Source organism: Lampetra fluviatilis, chromosome 57 (assembly GCF_964198595.1).
Source record: "Lampetra fluviatilis chromosome 57, kcLamFluv1.1, whole genome shotgun sequence".
NCBI lineage: Eukaryota > Metazoa > Chordata > Hyperoartia > Petromyzontiformes > Petromyzontidae > Lampetra > Lampetra fluviatilis.
Genome location: NC_136331.1, coordinates 6,251,992 through 6,275,696, shown reverse-complemented (window position 1 = coordinate 6,275,696; position 23,705 = coordinate 6,251,992). Strand labels below are relative to the sequence as shown.

General features: G+C 51.9%; 1 protein-coding gene and 1 long non-coding RNA gene across 2 annotated transcripts; one reads left to right on the top strand and one right to left on the bottom strand.

The window, feature by feature from the left end:
• Positions 1-3,260: 3,260 nt before the first annotated feature.
• LOC144950234 (uncharacterized) lies at positions 3,261-9,341 on the bottom strand. The gene is made up of 3 exons (XR_013640364.1): positions 9,309-9,341; positions 6,038-6,125; positions 3,261-3,417 (listed from the first exon to the last, which is right to left on the bottom strand). It is a non-coding gene; the product is annotated as an uncharacterized LOC144950234 (long non-coding RNA).
• Positions 9,342-15,908: 6,567 nt separating this feature from the next.
• LOC144950371 (5-hydroxytryptamine receptor 1F-like) lies at positions 15,909-18,695 on the top strand. Its single transcript, XM_078880486.1, has 4 exons — positions 15,909-16,416; positions 16,513-16,631; positions 17,229-17,628; positions 18,277-18,695. The coding sequence occupies exons 1-4, from the start codon at positions 15,909-15,911 to the stop codon at positions 18,693-18,695; spliced, it is 1,446 nt and encodes a 481-aa protein (XP_078736612.1).
• The last annotated feature ends 5,010 nt before the right edge of the window (positions 18,696-23,705 follow it).

Here is a 23,705-nt window from a genome sequence, read left to right as displayed (position 1 = left end):
CCGAGCTCTCATACTCTGATGGTGCATTGTCTTTGAGTTGTGCGCCTTTTGGCATCACCTGGTCCAACACCATGTGAGACTAGGCTCTAAGGAAAGCTGTCTCGGGTGTGGACCAATCAACTTCAAGGACAGTGCATACATTATCAGAGTTATGTTTTTTGTTTGCATTATGACTGCAGGTATTGTGGTCTATGCAAACATGACTCCTTATAAAAAAAGGTGTCAGTTTTGTTACCAAATAAAAGGGTAAAAAGACAATTATCATGTCTGATGATATTTATGATGGCGTTAGAAGGTCTTATCTAGTGATATCTAGGGATATTTTTAAAAAACGCATTCCAAGGAAAGTTAAAAGCGTGAAGGCATTATGATCTCTGTCCGTCCAGGTGGATCAGCGGTGGAGTCCAAATCCTTGTTGGCGATTGAACTCAGCCCATCATCCATTTGGGGGGTCGATAAAATTTTAAACCACTTCGTTGAGAGGTCCACGGTGATTATCCTATGGTTGGAATTGCCGTAACAACACTACGTGCCGTCCGCTTCCCTCGATGATGGCGATGATGGCGGTGATGTTGGTGATGGTGGCGCCCCACAACACGACGCGCCGTCTGCTTCACTCGGTGAACGTTAAAGATCCCGCGGCGTAATTCGCAGGAGTAGGCCATTGTGTGCCGGCGTCAGGGTCCAAGTTTACCAAGTTAATAAAATAAAAAATTCCACCGCAAATGACTTCGATTGGGATTATACACACACACACACAAACAACAACGGCAGCAGCAATCGTTGCCCCCTATTGGCAGGCTCGTGCCCCAGGTCACTCTTGCAAATGCGACTCCCACCCTGGTTCCACGAAAGAAAACTTGAAAGAATTTGGGACGAAACACCCAAAGGCAACCGGGCAACTTTGCTGAGACACATTCGATGACTTTCTGCTTTCCGGAGCCCGGCGCACGATACCAGATCGAGATCTGGTATCTGGGGTCACGCCTGCCACTTGGCGCTGGCGCACGGACTCACCCGGAGTGCGGTTGGCGCTGGTGCCGCTGCTGATGCTGGCGTTCTCAGAGTGCGCTCCCGCGGGAAGGCCGAATGGTGGCGTGGTCGACGTGGATAACACCTGCTGCTGCTGCTGCTGTAACTGCTGCTGCTGCTGCTGGTGCATCATCGTGGGTAGGTGGGCACCAGCTGCCGCGAGAAGGCTGAAGGGGTTGAACTGGGGCATCGCCGTGGAGAAGGCCAGCGATGTGAGGTCGGAGGGAAAGCCGACGGGAAATGAGACCGGGAAACCTGCAAGGCAATGGACAGTGCGATTACAAAGTGGATTCATACTGCGTCAGTGCAGGAGTGATATCATTCGTGATGTTTGTGATGTCGGTTGTGATGTCGGTGGTGATGTCGGTAAGAGTGGTTGTAATATCAGTGACAATGGTGATGTCGGATCTACGATGTTGATGGTGACAATGTCCGTGATTTCGGTGGCGATGTCGGTGACGTTGGTGTTGATGTCAGTAACGGTGGCGGTGATATCGGCGGAAGTGGCGGTGTCGGTGATACAAAGTCGATGTTGATGATGGTGATGATGTCGATGACAGCGATGATGTCGCTGATGACGTCAGTGATGTTGGTGATGATGTCGATGATGTCGCTGATGATGTCAGTGATGTCGGTGATGATGTCGATGATGTCGCTGATGATGTCAGTGATGTCGGTGATGATGTCGATGATGTCGCTGATGATGTCAGTGATGTCGGTGATGATGTCGATGATGTCGGTGATGATGTCGATGATGTCGCTGATGATGTCAGTGATGTCGGTGATGATGTCGATGATGTCGCTGATGATGTCAGTGATGTCACTGACGATGTCAGTGATGTCGGTGATGATGTCGATGATGTCGCTGATGATGTCAGTGATGTCGGTGATGATGTCGATGATGTTGCTGATGATGTCAGTGATGTCGGTGATGATGTCGATGACAGCGATGATGTCAGTGATGTCGGTGATGATGTCGATGATGTCGCTGATGATGTCAGTGATGTCGGTGATGATGTCAGTGATGTCGGTGATGATGTCAGTGATGTCGGTAATGATGTCGATGATGTCGCTGATGATGTCAGTGATGTCGGTGATGATGTCGATGATGTCGCTGATGATGTCAGTGATGTCGCTGATGATGTCAGTGATGTCGGTGATGATGTCGGTGATGATGTCGATGATGTCGCTGATGATGTCAGTGATGTCGCTGATGATGTCAGTGATGTCGGTGATGATGTCGATGATGTCGCTGATGATGTCAGTGATGTCGGTGATGATGTCGATGATGTCGCTGATGATGTCAGTGATGTCGGTGATGATGTCGATGATGTCGGTGATGATGTCAGTGATGTCGCTGATGATGTCAGTGATGTCGCTGATGATGTCGATGATGTCGCTGATGATGTCCGCGATGGTGTCGCACCACTGCCAGGGCGAGCAAAGGCTGAGGACAGCAGTCCCAGAATTCTCTGCTGCTGCTGCTGCTCGTTCTGCAATCGCAGCAGTTGCTCCACCTGCTGCTGCTGCTGCTGCCTCTGAGCCACATCCTGATGGCCCGCCTGCCACATCTGCAGCAGTACACACACACATGGACACGTGGACACACAGATATATACACAAACACGACAAAAAATCCCTCGTATAGCCGTAACAGACTGTTGGGGCAAGTGCTGTTAGCGAGCACTTGACACACAAAGATCCCCCGTATAGCCTTTATAGACTGTAGGGGCAAGTGCTGTTAGCGAGCACCTATGAAGGCCGGCACGGCACACGAGGGGGTGGGTGGCCAACACCACGCCCGGCCGCCTGTGTCTCCCCAGTGGCGATGGTTACACATCGCACCCAGTACTCATTTGAGGCTGAGTCGACCTAGAGGAGGCTCAGGACCGGTTCAGATAATCGTCACTGGTGTTGGCCGTGAGCGGGAATCGAACTCGGGTCGCCAGGTTCGTAGCGCAGCGCACTAACCGCTACACTACCGCTCCCCACACACATATACACACACATATACAGACACACATATACAGACACACACACCCTCACGCACACACGCACACCCACGTCCCACCTGCTGCTGCTCCTGCAGCAGGCCCTGCAGGAACGACGCCTGCGCCCCGGTTGGCACCGGCGTTCCCGCGCTCTCTCCGCCCCCTCCACCACCACCACCTCCTCCTCTCCCCTGTCTGGCCAGCACGGCCTGCGGCTCCTCCGCCCTCATCGCGGCGGCCGTCGCCCCTTGCTCTGGGAGGCGAGGACCCAACGGGGCGGACGGAGGCCCCCGGGCACCCTGTGCCTCTGGGAGGCCACGCTCACCCATGCACGCGTGAGCCCATCACCCACGTCGCCTGCGCGGCTGGGCGCCCGGGCATCACCTGGCCCGGCCTGGTAAGGGGCGGACGGGTTGAGAGGTTGACCAATGAGCTCGTGAATGTACGCGGCACGTACGCTGAACTTCTTTCGTAGCGAATCGGAGGTGCGGGGGAAAGACAACAAACTAAACACAAAAGCAGTTCGAAAGAAATTAGCTCTCCCATTGACATGTTTCGTGGCTTCTACATACTATTAACATTCTCTCCCTTTGTTAATGCTACCCCCTACCCCTCCCTTTGATGCTGCTAATCCTGCCTAATGCATGGGCATAATATGACTTTGAAACCCCCCCGCCCACCTCCTACGCATTTCCCATAAATATGCTAAATTCCTCTTGATATGCAAATTATTTTGTCAAGGCGCTCTTCTTCCACCTCCAACCCAGCTTATATATACGCTCCAAGCTTGGCAGTGTTTCATTCTTCACCTGAAGACGGCTGCTTAGCGTCGTGGCCGAAACGTCGTGAGAATTATTTTATTATGTTTTATTTTTATTATTTTATTACTTCCCTTCTACGTGACTTTACCGAAAGAACCAAGAAGATAGTTTGTCAATCTAGATGATGATGATGATGATTTAAAACTGCATAGCTCCCAGCGGCTTCCTAATATCAGAAGGAAGAGCGTTCCAGACGGCCGCAGAAGCGCATCTGAAAGCGCCGCGCGGTGCAGTGACCCTCTTTGTTCGATGGCCGAGCCAAAATCCGCTGCTGCGAGGATGACCGGAGCTCACGCGATGACGATTTATGCTCCTTGACGAGCTCAGAAAAGCACCGCGGTTCGTTTGTGGCAAGCACTTTGTGCGCAATGAGCACGACCTTGCGATGCATTCGTTCAGCAACCAGAAGCCAAAGCAGCTCAACAAAGTACTTGGACGGATATGGTCAGATCTTGCGGTGCCCGTCACGACGCGTGCCAGTCAATGTTGTACACGCCGCAGCTTCAAATGGCACAGTGCATAAGTGTCTCTAAGGGGCCGTCCATAAATGACGTCACGCACCTGGGGGGGGGGGGGTCAGGCATTTGTGACGATGTGTGACGAGGGGGAGAGGGGAGTTTGAGAAATTTGACGTCACATCAAAATGCGCAACTTTAAATAAATATAGACAATGCGTTCTACTTAATTAAATAGACGTTTTAATAAATGTTTTCTCCTACAACATCGGAGTGCAGCGCCACATTAAATACGCACTACAATGACAATAGTTTAAAGCGATTTGAAACAGAGCTTTGTGACGTCATATTTGAGGGGGGGGGGTCTGAATTTTTGTGACGCCGTGTGACGATGGGGGGGGGGGGGGTGAAAAATCGTCCAAAATCACGTGACGTCATTTATCGACGGCCCCGTAGAGTACACAGGTAGTGATTTGATCCTCATCGGGGTTCGATTAATATTCACAACGTTGTGTTTGTCAATTCACAGGCCTGTCAAGCCATACGGTTTACCGCGTATTCTTGTGCAGGGGAAGTGAGTTTTTCGGGTCCACGCAGCATACAATACTCGTGGTCAAAATGCAAACTAAAAACACACTCTGATAATATGTTACCATTGTTCTTGAAACTGATTGGTCCACACCAGAGACAGCTTTCTTTTGAGCCTCTTCTCAATTGGTGTTAGACCAGAAGACGCCAAAAGGCGTCCACAGCTCAAACACGATGCACCATCAAAGTAATGAGGATTCGGGGTAAGCATCTACATCATTAGACCTCCTTTGCCAGCAAAAAGGGGAAAACCCCTATTATTATATTTAGGTACTGACAAAGGAGCTCTAATGCTGTAGTATCTACTTGTTCTTTGAACATCTGAACACCTATTTTATTGCCATAAAAGGGTTAAAACCCATTCGTATGTTTCACACCTTCAAATCAACGTAACCTCCCAGAACATCTGTGAAGCGAGTGATTCGCCTGAGTAGTAGTAGTAGTATCTACTGCGTGTAACAATCCCCTCCCGAGAGGAGATGGAGCGATGATATCGGCTCGCGTGTAGCAGGCGCCGGGGTGGATTTTGACATCGCTGGAATCCGCGACGGGTGAACCGAGTGGATTGATCATGGCGGTTGATGATCGATGATCGATGATACTCTTAGTCAGAGGTGGGACAAAGTCATTGTTATGCAAGTCCAAGTCGAGTCGCAAGTCATCAAATTCATGACTCGAGTCTGACTCGAGTCCAAGTCACATGACTCGAGTCCACATCTCATAGGTGGGACAAAGTCATTGTTATGCAAGTCCAAGTCGAGTCGCAAGTCATCAAATTCATGACTCGAGTCTGACTCGAGTCCAAGTCACATGACTCGAGTCCACACCTCTGCTCTTAGTTCTTTCGGTAAAGTCACCATGTAGGTAAAAAATGAAATTAAAATTAATAAAAAATAAAACAATAAAAACCACGACGTTTCGGAGGCAACACAAGTCTCCGTCATCAGGTGGGACCGTCACAGCCAGATTTGCTGCATCAAGTGAGGGAGGGATTCAAGATGATTTTTATTGTTTTATTTTTTTATTAATTTTAATTTCATTTTTTACCTACGTGACTTTACCGAAAGAACTAAGAGCATGAATCCTTGCAGTCACGAAAGCTTCAAATCTAGAATTAGATGATGATGATCGATGATGATGATTAACTCACCTGCACAGGCTATGATGGGGTCATTGAGTCGCTTTGGACTCCATGCAGAGTAAGGTCACCCGCGGCGGAGTGGCTTCAATCGTTCTCGCTTCAGTCACGGAATCCAGGTGGTGATGGTACAGGTGAGAGAGAGTACAGGTGAGAGGGAATACAGGGGAGAGTGAGTGTGTACAGGTGAGTGTGTACAGGTGGTGATGGTACAGGTGAGAGAGTACAGGTGAGAGGGAATACAGGTGAGAGATACAGGGGAGAGAGAGGGAGTACAGGTGAGAGTTACAGGTGAGAGAGAGGGGGTACAGGTGAGAGTGTACAGGTGAGAGAAAGGGGGTACAGGTGAGAGTGTACAGGTGAGAGTGAGTACAGGTGAGTGTGTACAGGTGGTGATGGTACAGGTGAGAGGGTACAGGTGAGAGGGAATACAGGTGAGAGATACAGGGGAGAGAGAGGGAGTACAGGTGAGAGTGTACAGGTGAGAGAGAGTACAGGTGAGAGGGTACAGGTGAGAGAAAGGGAGTACAGGTGAGAGTGTACAGGTGAGAGAGAGTACAGGTGAGAGGGTACAGGTGAGAGAAAGGGAGTACAGGTGAGAGTGTACAGGTGAGAGAGAGAGTACAGGTGAGAGAAAGGGAGTACAGGTGAGAGTGTACAGGTGAGAGAGAGAGTACAGGTGAGAGGGTACAGGTGAGACAGAGGGAGTACAGGTGAGAGTGTACAGGTGAGAGAAAGGGGGTACAGGTGAGAGTGTACAGGTGAGAGTGAGTACAGGTGAGAGAGAGGGGGTACAGGTGAGAGAGAGGGAGTACAGGTGAGAGTGTACAGGTGAGAGGGAATACAGGTGAGAGTGTACAGGTGAGAGTGAGTACAGGGGAGAGAGAGTGAGTACAGGTGATAGTACAGGAGAGAGAGTGTACAGGTGAGAGAGAGGGGGTACAGGTGAGAGGGAATACAGGTGAGAGAGAGGGGGTACAGGTGAGGGTGTGTACAGGTGAGAGTGAGTCTGTACAGGTGAGAGAGAGGGGGTACAGGTGAGGGTGAGTACAGGTGAGAGAGAGGGGTGGTATAGGTGAGAGGGATAATTCAGGTGAGAGTGTGTTTGGATGAGGTGCGGGACAGTACAGATACAGTCCACGTGAAGAGGGCACTGGTTAAAGACAGCACACGGGATTGCGTGCAGGCGAGTACAGTGTACACAGTAAGAGAGGACAGTTTATAAACAGTGGAGATGTAGAGTACACGAGGTTGAGGCGTTTGGGTAAAGCTGAGGGTGAGTGCAGGTGAGGAGGGTGAGTGAGTGAGTGTGCAGGTGAGGAGGGCGAGTGAGTGCAGGTGAGTAGAGTGAGTGAGTGAGTAGTGGTGAGTAGGGTGAGTAGGGTGAGGAGGGTGAGGAGGGTGAGTGGAGGTGAGTGAGTAGGGTGAGTAGGGTGAGTAGGGGTGAGTGCAGGTGAGTGTGGGGTGAGTGTGGAGGTGAGTGAGTAGGGGTGAGTGAGTAGGGTGAGTGTGGAGGTGAGTAACTTGAGTGTGGAGGTGAGTGAGTAGGGTGAGTGAGTAGGGTGAGTGTGTAGGGTGAGTGTGTAGGTGAGTGAGTAGGGTGAGTGAGTAGGGTGAGTGAGTAGGGTGAGTGCAGGTGAGTGTGCAGGTGAGTGAGTAGGGTTAGTGTGGGGTGAGTGTGGAGGTGAGTGTGGAGGTGAGTGTGGAGGTGAGTGAGTAGGTGAGTGAGTAGGGTGAGTGTGTAGGTGAGTGTGTAGGGTGAGTGAGTAGGGTGAGTGAGTAGGGTGAGTGTGTAGGTGAGTAGGGTGAGTGCAGGTGAGTGTGCAGGTGAGTGAGTAGGGTGAGTGTGGGGTGAGTGTGGGGTGAGTGTGGAGGTGAGTGTGGGGTGAGTGTGGAGGTGAGTGTGGAGGTGAGTGTGGAGGTGAGTGAGTAGGTGAGTGAGTAGGGTGAGTTTGGGGTGAGTGAGTAGGGTGTGGGGTGAGTGTGGAGGTGAATGAGTAGGGTGAGTAGGGTGAGTGAGTAGGGTGAGTGAGTAGGGTGAGTGAGTAGGGTGAGTGAGTAGGGTGAGTGCAGGTGAGTGTGCAGGTGAGTGAGTAGGGTGAGTGGAGGTGAGTGTGGGGTGAGTGTGGAGGTGAGTGTGGAGGTGAGTGAGTAGGTGAGTGAGTAGGGTGAGTGTGGGGTGAGTGAGTAGGGTGAGTAGGGTGAGTGTGGAGGTGAGTGAGTAGGGTGAGTGAGTATGGTGAGCAGGGGTGAGTAAGGTGAGTGCAGGTGAGTGTGCAGGTGAGTGTGCAGGTGAGTGAGTAGGGTGAGTGGAGGTGAGTGTGGGGTGAGTGTGGAGGTGAGTGAGTAGGGTGAGTGTGGGGTGAGTGAGTAGGGTGAGTGTGTGGTGAGTGTGGAGGTGAGTGAGTAGGGTGAGTAGGGGTGAGTAAGGTGAGTGTGGGGTGAGTGTGGAGGTGAGTGAGTAGGGTGAGTGTGGGGTGAGTGTGGAGGTGAGTGTGGAGGTGAGTGCAGGTGAGTGAGTAGGGTGAGTGTGGGGTGAGTGCAGGTGAGTGAGTAGGGTGAGTGAGTAGGGTGAGTGTGGAGGTGAGTGTGGGGTGAGTGTGGAGGTGAGTGAGTAGGGTGAGTGTGGGGTGAGTGTGGAGGTGAGTGAGTAGGGTGAGTGCAGGTGAGTGAGTAGGGTGAGTGTGGGGTGAGTGTGGAGGTGAGTGAGTAGGGTGAGTGTGGGGTGAGTGTGGAGGTGAGTGAGTAGGGTGAGTGCAGGTGAGTGAGTAGGGTGAGTGTGTGGTGAGTGTGGGGTGAGTGAGTAGGGTGAGTACAGTCCGGGTCGCGTTTCTCTCTCCCGGCGTCCCCACGTGACTCGGCCGCGCTGGCAACGAGCGGCGTCACGGGGAGAGAGGAATTCAGAGTGTGTGTGTCTGTGTGTCTGTGTGTGTGTCTGTGTGTTTGTCTGTGTGTATGTCTGTGTGTGTGTCTGTGTGAGTGTCTGTGTTGTTGTCTGTGTGTGAGTCTGTGTGTGTGTCTGTGTGTGTGTCTGTGTGTGTCTGTGTGTGAGTCTGTGTGTGTGTCTGTGTGTGTGTCTGTGTGTGTGTGTCTGTATGTGTGTCTGTGTGTGAGTTGTGAGTCTGTGTGTCTATGTGTGAGTCTGTGTGTGAGTCTATGTGTGAGAGTCTTTGTGTGAGTATGTGTGAGGCTGTGTGTGAGTATTTGTCTTGTGAGTCTCTGTGTGAGACTGTGTGTGTGAGTGACTTAGATGACTGACCGATGCATCACCTGTGCCCCTTACTGTGCCAACCTGCTATTTTATCCGCCCCGCGCTCCGCTCGTTGTTGTGAGCGTCGCTCCTTCGTCCTCCTTTGTTGCTGGAGGGCGACTGCCTACAAACTACCCAGTAGCAGCGTCCTTCACGAGCCTCCTACACAGAGGCCGATCTTGACACCGCTGGTATCAGCCATCGGCAAGTTCACTCAGCTCCACATCCTCAGCCAGTCATCTCAGTCAGTCGACCCGTGGCACCTGGGTCTGTTCCGCGACCTCCTGCCGGCGGGCGTTCGACACTTCACGTGTCCTTAAAGTGCACCTAGCCTGGCACAAACGCACACGTGACGCCACCGCCATCTAGTGGCGAATGTCGGTTGTTGTTGTGAGTGTGAGTCTCTGTGTGACTATAATACAGGTTTTTTTTGGGGGTTAGATCGCTTAAATATATAAACGTGTCGTTAAACCCGCCACCACCCGACACAGCCAACTAGTAAGGTTTGTCACGTAAACAGAAGGTGGCCAATTCGTCACTAGTACAGCACTAGTGTGTAGTGTAGTGTATAGTAGTGTATAGTAGTGTATAGTGTAGTGTATAGTAGTGTATAGTGTAGTGTATAGTAGTGTATAGTAATGTATAGTGTAGTGTATAGTAGTGTATAGTGTAGTGTATACTAGTGTATAGTGTAGTAATATATAGTAGTGTATACTAGTGTATAGTAGTGTATAGTGTAGTGTATACTAGTGTATAGTGTAGTGTATAGTAGTGTATAGTGTAGTGTATACTAGTGTATAGTGTAGTGTATAGTAGTGTATAGTGTAGTGTATCATAGTGTATAGTGTAGTGTATAGTAGTGTATAGTGTAGTGTACTAGTACAGCAACACCGGTTGTGTGTTGGAGAGCGAAGCCACGACATTTACAACCTGAGTACGACGTTTCGTCAGTAATTACAACCAGCTTCATCAGGCGGACAGCAGACAGATTTGTGGGGAAATCCTCCTCCTGTTTCGCTCATTAAACAGAGGCTTAGATTTGATGGCGTCACTTATGAGCACTTAACGTGCGAAGTGGGAGGGGGGGGATTAATGAATACAAATACATGACAATTTTACTCAGCACTGAATCTATCCGAAATGTTCTGGGAAATAGGTAAATTTCTAAATATCACTGTCCTGGTCACAAAAGCAAAGTTTGTGGGGGAATAATCGCCATTTTCTATACCTTTTTAGGCAGAAGCAATTACGAAATAAGACTTACTACCCAGAAACAACAATTGTGTTACATAGTGTAATCAAAATACAATATGCAAGCCCATTGTTCTTTGTACATCCCGCCGATTGTGTGGACTAAAATAGCCGTATTTGTTATTGTTCAACGGTAATCCCTATTGAAGTATGGTGACCTGTATAAGCATGCATTTAAACACACAGACCAACACACACACAGTCTTTGTCTCTGTGTGTGTGTGTGTTATTTTGTGTGTCAGCCACCCCCTGACCTCACCCGAACATCGATCAGCCTCCCATCGTATCTACCAAAAGGAATCTCCCTCGGACAGCCACGGTATGTTTCTCAAACCACACGTGGTCAAAACGATGTTAAATAGTGTAGGGGGCCAGAGGACATACATCCCTGTGACACCCCAAGACGAACATGGAGAGAGAATGGCTCTGACTCCGTGCCACGCGGCATTACTGAAACCTATTCTTAGGTTTTTTCGGTAAAGTCACGTAGGTAAAACATTAAAATTTTAATTAATAAAAGTAAAATAAAAAATAAAATAAAAATCACGACGTTTCGGAGGCAACACAAGCTTCCGTCTTCAGGTGGAACCGTCACAGCACGATAGCTGTATCAAGTACTTGATTCAGCTACCGAAAAAACCTAAGAATATGAATCCTTGCAGTCACGAAAGCTTCAAATCTAGAATTACTGAAACCTGCCCACTATCGTCAAAATTCTTCACGATGGTGAGTAGAGGGTTGGTGACCCCCCCAAAAGGCACAGAGAATTAATCCAGAGCCATGGGCTGCCCTCTTGACGGTATCGTAGGCCTCGACCGGGTCAAGAAAGCGGAGGATGTTGGTCCTTTTCAAATCCCCTACGTCTCGACCAATTCGGCTGTGCGCAGGTGAAGTCCATTGTCCATCCCAGGTGATGGAGATGTCCCATCGACATCTTCGCGACTGCACGCGCTTTCCTCTCGCCGGAGACTCCACGATCCACCACCACCACCACCTGTAACCCATTATAGACTAGCGCCATCCATTGGTCGAAGTTATTATTTCTTCAATGTACGGGGCGGTCCGAGATGTCTCGTAACCCCGACACTAATTGACGCCTTTTGGCGTCATCTGGTCCAACCCATGTGAGACTAGGCACTAAGGAAAGCTGTCTCGGGTCTGGACCAATCAACTTCAAGGACAGTGCATACATTATCAGAGTTGTGTTTTTTGTTTGCATTATGACTGCAGGTATTGTGGTCTATGCAAACATGACTCCTTGTAAAAAGGTGTCAGTTTTGTTGCCAGATAGAAGGGTAAAAAAACAATTATCATATTTTTACTGGCAAATGAGGTTCCAATGGGGACTAATTGACCCCTTTCATTTATTTTTACTTTGCATTTTCATGTCAACCTTAACATTGTTTTCAGGATTTAGAGAATATAACGGGGGGGGGGGGGGTCACAGGACTTCTGGACCACCATGTCCTATGAATTCTTAGTCGGAGATGTTTTGTGTGCGCGCCATCGTCTGCACTCCGCGTGCGTTTTATTGTGGCTGTGCGATATTTTTTTAGTAACTCATGGACAATACCGCCAATAACGCAAGAACAGAATCACGTGGTGTGCACTTTCATTGCTTGTCCCGTCATCCACAAAGATGTCTTTTTTTTTTACGATCCACCCGTAGACCAAAGCTAATGAATGTTGGTCCACGGGTGGATTATATTGGTCCACGTACTGGCCACGTCTGCTCGGTAACATGCGACAGTTCGCCAACAGTGTCCGACGCTGCTGATGAGACACCGTGGGGTCAAAAACCCGGTCAACTGTTGTTGTTGTTGTTTTAAACAATCCGTTGACATTTAACTGAGTGGGGGTCACGGACTCAAGAGAGTGAGGCTGTGACAACCGAGTGCTGCTATTGACGCTTGGCACACGGAATGCTCGAATGTCAGGGGTTGGCGCGCTCTGCTGTGAACTAGGGCTGAACGATTAATCGATTTCAAATCGAAATCGCAATTTGAAACAATGCGATTAGCAGATCGCAAAGGCTGCGAATTTTTGCGATTTGAAAAGTCCTTTTACTTTCTTATTGGAATTGTTTTATTTAGTATTATTATAACTTTATTTATTTAACTTAACAATTGTTATATGTTTGAATGTTCTATTTCAATTTTTTTTATAAATACATGTTGGAAGCAATTCATATCTTTTAAGTTCTCATCCTTGCATTAGAATATATAGAGCAGTTCATATTTTGATGGTATCATGTGGTAATGCTCCATCACATGTTTTAAATCTATTACAAAGTGAATATTTAACTGAAGCTTGACTTTTAACAAAATGTCATCGCAAATCAAATCGCAATATCTGTCAGATAAATCGCAATTAGATATTTTCCCCAAATCGTTCAGCCCCACTATTATTTGAACTGGTCCTGGAATGCCCCCACCACCACCAACCACCCACCCCCTTCACAGACCCGCATTGACCAGTGCGGTAAAGTATGGTCAAACTACCCCCCCCCGCCCCCACACACACCCAGGGACTTCATCAGCCGTTTGGTTCGTGGCTATGCTGCGCGTGGCACTGTGGAGGAGGCGAGGTTTGGTGGATCACACACACACACGCACGTGCGTCTGGTGTGACTCCATTCTCGTGAGCGTCAGCGAGGTGGCCGTATACCCCCTTGGCTCGCCGCGAGAAGGCAGAACAGCAAATGTGGACTCTCATCTGTTCCGTCTGCGCGGGATAGAGTGTTGCTCCCTCGCACGCGTCGGTTTTCTCCAAGCGCCCTGCTCGCCTCCGACATGTCCTCATTCATTGGCCGACTGCAACTTTGACACGTAAGAGGATTGCAGAGCTCAGGGTTGCAATGTGGCTCACTTCAACACGTAGACTTTCGCGACCAATATCATAAATATAGACAACACGTTCTACTTAATTAAATAGACTTTTTGATAAATGTTTTCTCCAACAACATCAAAGTGCAGCGGCACATTAAATACGCACTACAATGACAATAGTTTAAAGCGATTTGAAGCATGCTTTATTTTGGGGGGGGGGGGCAGAGCTTTGTGCCGTAATATTTGAGGGGGGTCTGACTTTTTGTGACGCAGTGTGACGACGAGGGGGGTGGGGTCAAAAATCGTCCAAAATCGCGTGACGTCATTTATGGATGTCCCCTAACCACTACAATGCCGCTCCCCCCAATACAACCCACACACACTCCCCCCACCACCACCACCGTCACAGCCTTGAACAGGACTGTGTGGGCAAGTGCTGTTAGCGAGTAGCAGCCCCTACGAAGGGCGGCACTGTGGCACACGAGGGCGTGGTGGGTGTCCTGCACCACACAGACACTCACAACACGCCTGCTGCACGCGTGCTATTTTTAGACCCTTATTGCACTTGCATGTTTGTACGTCCGGGTGACATTTCCATCACGTGCGGTGACAGCGCCCCCCATATCCCTCACTGCCCCCATCCCCCTCCCCCCCACCACCACCCGCATTTACAGGTGGCTCTCCATCCCAGGTGATCGCGATTGATCACGAGGTGCCCGCCCAGGTGTGCCTGGGCCCGCCAAGTCACTCAACCGAGACGCCGAATCGCGTGGTGGGGTTCTGTGTCCATGCCAAGGCGCGAGGGAGGGCAGGCAGTCGTGTAGGGAGTGGGGGGCAGGGAGTAGTGTAGGGAGTGGGGGGCAGGCAGTCGTGTTAGGGAGTAGGGGCAGGGATTATAGGATGGGGTGGAAGAGAGGGAGGGGTGTAGGGGGTAGGGGGTTATTGGGGGGAGAGGGCCTTGAGTAGGATCGAGGGAGGTTACTCCCTAGATTGAAAACTAATTTATAAATCTACAACTGCTTTTCTGTTTAGTTTGTTGTCCTTATAATCGGAGGTGCGGGGGAAGAACGTCTTTCGTTCAACATACATACACACATACGCACATTACACCATGGTGTCAGATGGGAAATTGGCACCACCCAAGGTTGCAAACCGTTGGTCTTACCGATGTTTTTACACGGCTAATGAGAGTGACTTACTCGATAACTCTACCCATTGCAAGTGGTGACCACATAAACTCACCGGTTATAATAAAAGGCATTTGAATCGGTAAAGTTGTGCCACCCCACGTGGTACCCGCCAGGTGAACATCTCTGGTCTGGGCTCATGGACGGGGATAGGGGAGGTGGATGGGTAGATGAGAGGGAGGGAAGAGGGGGAGGGAGAAGGAAGGAGGGGGAGGCAGGAGGAGAGGGAGGGGGGAGGGGGAAGGGAGGGGGGGTAGAGGAGGATGAGAGGGAGGGGGGAGGAAGGGGGGAGGGAGGGGGAGAGGGAGGGGGCAGGGAGAGGGGTAGAGGAGGATGAGGGGGGGGTAGAGGAGGATGAGAGGGAGGGGGGAGGAAGGGGGGGGAGGGAGGGGGGAGCGGGGGGAGAGGGAGGGGGCAGGGAGGGAGGGGTAGAGGAGGATGAGGGGGGGGTAGAGGAGGATGAGAGGGAGGGGGGTATGGGTGGGACGTTGGAGGGAGGATCAGAGGAGGAGGTGGGGGGGTTAGGTGATGCAGGGACGGACGAGAAGAGAAGATAGATAACGATTCGAGAGCGGATGATCTTCTTCGCTTGGCCGATGCTGATGCTCAAGCCACATACGATGCTCTGTGATGTGTCAGCGGTCGCGGGGTTTGCGAATCGCTGTGACGATGTGGCCTGCTTCGTATTTGTGATCGGGCAGGGTGACGGAGAGGGAGGGGGAGATGAGAGGGAGGGACGGGAAGGTGAGAGGGGGATGGAGGGAGGGAGGATGGGAGGTGGCACTCTCTCCTGCCGTAGGGTGACGGGGGGTGTAGGCGCCAGCTGTGATCACAACCCTCCCTTTCGCCGCCAGAGTTCGACGATGCTTCTGCTGCTGCTGCTACGAGCGACGAGGCCTTACACCAGACTGTGATCATCATCAACATCATCATCGTGAGCAGCAGCATCGTTATCAGCAACTTAAGCACTATCATAACCATCATCATCATAATAAACAGCATAAACATTGTCAGTAACAGCAGTAAGCGCAGCAGCAATCATCAGCAGCAGTTTAATCACCATCATCATCAGTTTAAGCATCATCATCATCAGCAGCACCAGCAGTAACCTCGATCATCGCCATCATCAACAACTGCCATCGACTCTCCTCTCACCGCACGCGTCACCTCCTTCCCCGTCGCTCACCGTGGACCCCTTCACAACGCCCCCCGCCCCCCACCTCGTCTCCACGAACCCCTGCCAGGACCCCCGAAGGACCCCCCCCCCCCCCTCCAACTCACCGCCGCCCCATGTCCCCCCAGAGAGAGACCCCCTCGCCCACGTGGCGACGATGAGCGAGGGGGTCTCACCGCATCGACTCCGAACCATGAACTCTTCATCATCTTCCTCGCCGTGGAGCGACGCTCCCCCCGCCTCCACCACCTCCGCTGCGCACACGGCCACCGTCTCGCTACTGCTGGCCTCCGTGGCCCTGGCCACGGCTCTCGCCAACGGCCTGGTCATCGCCGCCGTGGCTGCCACCCCGAAGCTGCGACACCCGGCCAACTACCTCATCTGCTCGCTCGCCGTGGCCGACCTACTCGTCGCTCTGCTCGTGATGCCGCCGGGAGCCGCAGCGGCCGCCACGGGCTCGTGGCCGCTCGGCCCTGCCGCCTGCGCCGTGTGGACGAGCGCTGATGTGACCTGCTGCACGGCCTCCATCCTCAGCCTCTGCGCCATCGCCCTCGACCGCTACTGCGCCATCGCGCGCGCCGTGCGCTACGCGCCGCGACGCACGCCGCGCCGAGCCGCCGCGATGATCGCCGCCGTCTGGGTCGCCTCCATCCTCGTGTCGATGCCACTCGCGCTCGCCACCGTGGGCGGCGGTGGTGGCGGTGGCGGTGGTGGTGGCGGTGGTGGTGGTGGCGGTGGTGGTGGCGGTGGTGGTCAGACTGGAGGTGCCCGGACCGACGCCGCAGTCGTCTCCGCAGAGGGCGCGTGGAACGACGCGGCGCGCACGCGCGACCGCGTGGAGGGTCCGGCGCCGACTGCCCCGCCGGACGACGCCCAGGAGAGTGGCGGCACCCTCGGCAGTGCCGGCGGTGGCGATGTACCGCGCGTGCAGACCACCCGTGGTGGTGGTGGTGTTGGTGGTGGTGATGGTGTTGGTGATGGTGGTGTTGGTGATGGTGGTGTTGGTGGTGTTGGTGGTGATGGTGGTGGTGGTGATGGTGGTGGTGTTAGTGGTGTTGGTGGTAGTGTTGGTGGTGTTGGTGGTGATTGTATTGTTGGTGGTGTTGGTGGTGGTGTTAGTGGTGGTGGTGGTGGTGTTGGTGGTGGTGTTGTTGGTGGTGTTAGTGGTGGTGGTGGTGGTGTTAATGGTGTTGGTGGTGGTGTTGTTGGTGGTGTTGATGATGGTGTTGGTGTTGTTGGTGGTGTTAGTGGTGGTGGTGTTAGTGGTGTTGGTGGTGTTGGTGATGGTGTTGTTGGTGTTGTTGGTGGTGATGGTGTTGGTGATGGTGGTGGTGTTAGTGGTGGTGTTGGTGGTGGTGTTAGTGGTGTTGGTGGTGTTGCTGCGCAAACCGAGAGAGGATCGGCCGTGCCGGCAGACCCCGTGTCCACCCAGTCGGACACCCCTCCTACCCACCACACCCCTCCTACCCACCACACCCCTCCTACCCACCACACCCCTCCTACCCACCACACCACCGCCACCACCACCCGCGCGCCGCAGCCGGGAGCCGAACGAGACGCGTCCGCTCGGCGGCGCTGCGCGGCGCGTCACGCGCACGTCCTCTACGCCGTGGTGTGCACCGTGGGTGCCTTCTACGCGCCCATGGCACTCCTTCTCGTCCTCTACTGCGGCATCTACCGCGCCGCGCGCTCACACTTTCGCCGAGGTCTCCGCGGCAGCCGCGTCCTGTGCGGGGCCGTCCCCAACGGGGGGGTCGTAGCCACGGGGGTGTCCCTCGCGGGGGTCGACGCGGGGGTTCCCCTGCAGGAAGAGGCTCAGGGTCAGGATGGGCACGGCCATGGACGTGGGCAGGGTCGGCATCAGCGGCTGCAGGGAGATGACGACGAGAACGAGGATGACAAGGAGGAGGATCGTCGTGGTGGTGATGATGATGATGAGAGAGCGCCATGTGAGGAGATGGAGCGGGTGGCGGTGGCTGCTGCTGGTGGCCAAATGGAGGAGGGGGTCGAGAAACGAGACGAGGCGACGGTGGTGGTGGAGTCCCAGGTCCCCGTGGCAGGGATTCTGGTGCCTGAGACCCAGTGCCAAGTGGCTCAAACCGCGGCCCAGAGCCCCTGGACGGAATCACCGCTGCACCGCTCACGGGAGTCCCGAGGATCAGAATCAGGTTCGGATTTTAGGTCCCCGGTCGCACTGCCAGGACCCCATGGGTCCCCACCGAGCAGCCAAGACCCTCGGACAGGGTCCCAGGCCTCCCACTCGGACGTTCCATCTCCTCGGCGGGGGTCCCAAACGTCCAAACGCGGATTTCAGATCCCTCAAACGCAACCGCGGCTCTCCCCGGCTACCGTGAACTCCGCACCGCCGCTCGTATTGACGGAACGACCCTCCCGGGCCACTCAAAAACCATCTCAGCGCGCCCAGCCAGGAAGCCCCCAGGAGCCCGAGACACATCTCCTGCACGCCTCGCGAGCGCCACCACGGAACCCTCAATCAAAACCCCGCGCGCCGCACAACCCACAGCCTGCCCAGCCCCACGTTAACTCATCCCGCGAGGCAGCAGCAGCAGCAGCAGCCTCAGCATCGAGACCTCATCGCTGCCGCTCGCTGTCCGCGTCGTTCTGGGCCCCGCAAGCGGCGCGCGGCGGCGGCAGCGGCACCGCGAGCCCGAGGCTCCGTCGCATCTCCGAGTCGCGAGAGCGTCGCGCGGCCAAGACGCTGGGTCTCATCCTGGGCGCGTTCACCCTTTGCTGGCTGCCATTCTTCGTGCGTGAGCTCGTGGTGAACGTGTGCGAGGCGTGCGCACCGCCCGAGTTGCTCTCCGAGCTCATCTCGTGGCTCGGCTACGCCAACTCGCTGGTGAACCCGCTCATCTACACGACTCTGAACGAGGACTTTAGGGCGGCATTCAAGCGCATGGTGGGTGGGGGACGTGGCAGGTGGCCGGGGTCGCCGGGGTCTCGGCGCGTGATCCTTTGAGTGATTACATCATTGGAACCTCATTTGCCAGTAAAAAAAATATGATAATTTTTTTTTACCCTTCTATCTGGCAACAAAACTGCACATTATCAGAGTTGTGTTTTTTGTTTGCATTATGACTGCAGGTATTGTGGTCTATGCAAATATGACTCCTTGTAAAAAAGGTGTCAGTTTTGTTGCCAGATAGAAGGGTAAAAAAACAATTATCACCTCTGAGTGTTGTTGGGTTTTTTTTTATTTTGCTTTGGTTGTTCGGCGAGGTGTACATACTGGATGTGGTGTGCCGGGTGTACGGATATATATATATAAAACAAAAAATGTTCAAGAGCTCGCCGAAACGGAATCGACCTGACTTGAGATTTTTTTTTTTTAAACGTGTCACGTCGATTTGCCGAGAGACGCGCAACGTGACGCGCTTCGAGTCCCAAAGAGTCGTGCAGACTCGCGCTCAGAGACCGTGGACTGCGGCACTTAGCGAGGGCCGTGGCGCGACTTCATGACCCACGACCCACGATCCGCATTCAACGGAGCCGCATTCAACGGCTCCGTGTGTCGGGCGCGGATCGAACTTTTCGGAGTAGAGGCATCGGGACGGGTGCTGCAGCTGGAGTGGACATGGGCCGGTGCGAGACGGAATTTCTGTCCACCCGTGACTCCGAGGTCAGGATACTCAAGTTGATTTAAATCCCCATCGAACCCTCCCCCCCCCTCTCAGGATCGCCCCCCACCCCTCTACTGCACCCCCACCCCCACTGCTTTGTTTTGATGCGAGCCCTGCCCCGTCTTTTGTACAGCGCCTTATGATCTCCGGGTGAAAGGCGCTTTTAGAAGTGTAAATTCTGACCGTGTTATCATTATTATTATTCCCGAACCACAACCCTAATTCTGACGATGCCCCTTAATCCTAACCCTAATCCGAACTCTAATCCTAACCCTAATCCCGATTCTGAGCGTAATCCCAACCCTAATGGGAACCAGAATCTTAATCCCAACACCTCATCATACCTCGTTGTAGTTCTTTCTGTAATGTCACGTAGGTAGAAAAATAAAACGAAATAAAAAATAATATATAATCCAGCAGTGGAACAACTGCTGGATTTTTTTTTCCGCCTGAGGACGACCGCTTGTGTTGCGATCGAAACGTCGTGATATATTATTTTTTATTTTGTTTAATTTTGCTACCTGCGTGACTTTACCGAAAGAACCAAAGAGTATGGGGATTTGTGCAGTCACGAAAGCCTCAAATCAAGACCTCATCATAACCTTCATTCTGATCCACAATCCGAACCATTATTCTGACCCCCACGGTCCAAATTCTTCGGGGTCAAAATACCCCCAACGCGTGTCACGCGTGACAGAGAGCGACGCTCCCTACAGCGACGGTCTTCTGTTCCTCCAGAATCCTCGCCACTCCACCGCGCCAAGTCTTTGCGTCTCGAGGTGGCGACCCCCAAAACTCACCCCCCGGTTCGTGCGACGCCGTTACTCGCTGCACGCGCCAGATGATTGTTCAGGTCACGTGCCGCGTGACGTCACGCTTGACGTGGCAACCCAGGAGCTTGCGCGATTTACAAATTGAGATGAGGGCATCCAACGGGCGGGTCCCGTGTGACATCGGAGCCCCGATTCTCTTGCACCGGAGTCTACGCGCGTGGGCTCACATTCACTGCGCGATCGCTCCCCACGTGTGTACGTGCGTGGGTGGGAGGGGGGCGTTTGCGTAGTGAATGTGGGTTGTCAACCCACATTTTATTTCCACCGAGTAACCCCCCCGCCCCGCCCCCCTTAGCCTCATCCCAAGATGGCTCTGAGAAATAAATGTATGAATAATGAACCACATTGTTTACGATCAATGAGTTTAGAAAGGTCTTTTATATCTATACTCTTAGATTTTTTTTCGGTAAAGTCACGTAGGTTAAAAAAAAGAAAACTAATAAATTAAATCACTACGAAGCTAAATTACCAGTAATTTGCTGTGACGGTTCCACCTGAAGACGGAAGCTTGTGTTGCCTCCGAAACGTCGTGATTTAATTTAGTTGTTTTCTTTCTTTAACCTACGTGACTTTACCGAAAAAAAACAAAGAGTATGGATCCTTGCAGTCACGAAAACTTCAAATCTAGTCTTTTACATCGTTCAAGGTTACCATGTGGATTTACATTTTATCGTAGTTATTTAATATTCAGCAGAGTCGGATACGATGAGTTCACCAAGGACTCTCATGTATGAAATAATTCCACACGTTGATAAATCACCCCGCGTTCCCCCGGTTGAGACCCACTGGTGTAGTGCGTTGCGCTACGAATCCAGCGTCCCGAACTCGTGATATCCCCGCTCACGATTATCTCAACATGTTCAGCGCCAAACCCCCCCCTTCCCCCCTAGGTCGACTCAGCCTTAAATGAGTACCTTGTGCGGTGTGTAGTAAACATCACCACGAGGGAGACCAAAGTCAATTCCGGCCACCCACCCCCTCGTGTAACCGTGCCGGCCTTCATTGGTGCAAATCGCTAATAGCACTTGGCCCAACAGTCTATTAATGGCTACACGGGGCATCTTTGTCTTTGTGCGTGCGCCCCTTGTGACGTAGAGAGCGCCCCTTGTGACGTAGAAAACGCTACATGTGTAGTAGCTGCACGTGTAGTAGCTGCACGTGTAGTAGCTGCACGTGTAGTAGCTGCACGTGTAGTAGCTGCACGTGTAGTAGCTACTGCACGTGTAGTAGCTACTGCACGTGCAGTAGCTACACGTGTAGTAGTAGCTACGGGCCCCGCACTTTCATGGGCCCCACGCTAAATGCTTTCAAGCTATCAATTCCGGTTCAGTGATTCTGCACTTGCTCCATTACTATAGCACTATACTGCCTTCAACTTATACGAACGACTGGGTGTTTAAGGTTGGCGATTTGTCGTATTATCCGGCCGTATAGCAAATGAAAAAATACAATTACAGTACTTTACTATGCAAGTTAAAACATTTGTGTGTTTTAATATTTGTGTTTTTTTTTTATTTAGGGCTCCTTTATAACAACAAATGCTACAGGCCCCGCACTAGTTTCGTCCGGCTCTGGCGTGACCCTGGGGGGGGGGGGGTCAGAGTCTGCCAGTGGAGGGGGGGGGCAATGATTGCTGTTGATGTATACGACCCAACCCCCCCCCCCCAACATTGAATGCAATGTTGCGGGCGTTTAATCGAATTTCGCACGTTCGCTCGACACGAGATGCGTTTGGCAATCATCGGGGGCACGCGCAGCATGCGACGGGCGAATTTGTTATTTGTCCGGAGGTCCAATTGATCCGGATGGCGGTCGTCTTCAGGAAAAGGGGGTGGTGGGGTGGGGGGGACCGCTTGTGTTGCGATCGAAACGTCGTAGTTTTTAGTTTTTCGTTATTTTCTTTGAACCTATCTCCGTGACTTTACCGAAAGACCAAACGAGAATACGCCTGAACATCATCGCGGAAACACCGTGGCCATTGCGAAATCCATAGTGCGTCGAACCACGCGCGCGGACACACACACAGGTGGTGCAGCTCTGGGGGTAATAATCATGTAGACAGCGGTGGCTTCTCTGTGAACCACGACGTTCCCGGCAGCTGATGTGCTGCGGTTTTACAGCAGTTGGGGGGGTGGGGGGGAGAGGGAATTATCGAACCCTGGCAGCGGATTCATTAAATTAGGGGGGGATGGGCGGGGTGGTGGTGGATCATGCGCAACTCCAGTGGCGAATATCTCCGTTCAGGTCATGATGCCTCCCCGCTTCGAGGCTCGGCGAGGGCAATATAGGAAGTTACGCAGTTCCAGAGACGATCAAAAGCACATTCGTCGTTTCAAAAAAAACATCCTCACACCGTGGAGAAATACAGGGGCTGTGTGTGTGTCTTTTACAAGTATACCCGTGACGTTTTCGTGCACTTTTAAAGAAAGACATCTGCGGCCGTCTGGAACGCTCTTCCCTTCGATATTCGGAAGCTACTGGGAGCTTTGCACTTTTACATCAACCAGATTGAAAAATAATTTCTTTAGCACTGCTTTTGGTGTGTTTAGATTGTTGTCCTTCCCCAGCACCTTCGATCAGCACGGTTGCGAAAGAAACTCAACGTCCACACATACAAATGACACGCGGTGTTACATTCGGTGTGTCTTGTGTGTGGCCCCGTGTCCTTTTTCTCAAAGATTTCAGCATTTATGGGCTTCGTCCCATTCATCTCCGTCCGTGTCTTGGTAGGATGGGAATGGTTTCGTGTTGTATTTGTTTGTGTTTGGGTGATGTTTACCTTGCTTGGACTTTGTACTGCGATCGTGTTACTGAACCGTTTGTTGATGTAACGTTCTTACTCCGTGCCCCCTACCGGACCATCTGTGAGAAAAAAAGCTTTGTAGCTCATCGGATTCCTCCAGGATAAATACAGATTCTGATTTTGATTCTGATATTTACTCGTGAACTTTGCACTGGATTCTCCTGCCAGTCGCATGCAGTGGTTCACGTTGCTTTCGGTTTAAATACATCCGAGATCTTCCAGGGCTTCTTGTGACTATTATTCGATTCCGAGTCCAAACGTATCCCACCCCCTCGTCTTGCCATCACATGCCCAAGATCTTCTTGGGTATTTCGGTAAAGTCATGTAGAAGGGAAATAATAAAATAATAAAAATAAAACTATTAAATTCTCACGACGTTTCGATTGCAACACAAGCAATCATCATCAGGTGTGAAAACCACAGCAAGAAAATTTGAAAAAAGTGTCGGTTTTCAAATTTCCTTTGTGGTTTTCACACCTGATGATGATTGCCTGCGTTGCAATCGAAACGTCGTGAGAATTTTATACTTGTATTTTTCTTAATTTATTATTTCCCTTCTACGTGACTTTACCGAAAGAACCGATAACATGAATCCCTGCAGTCGCGAAAGCTTTAAATCGAAATTTACACTGTAACACCATAACAAATGTGATGTTGATAACTTCAAAAAGTCAGTCTCGACTTGTTCGCCATCGTTGTCAACGCGTGCCTGG

Bases quoted from the DNA above. Each gene is read 5' to 3' on its own strand.
- LOC144950371 (XM_078880486.1), top strand. From the start codon at position 15,909: ATGAACTCTTCATCATCTTCCTCGCCGTGGAGCGACGCTCCCCCCGCC. The intron at 16,417-16,512 runs GTGGCGGTGGTG...TCGTCTCCGCAG, and splicing joins CGTGGGCGGCGGTGGTGGCG to AGGGCGCGTGGAACGACGCG. The intron at 16,632-17,228 runs GTACCGCGCGTG...ACCCACCACACC, and splicing joins GCAGTGCCGGCGGTGGCGAT to ACCGCCACCACCACCCGCGC.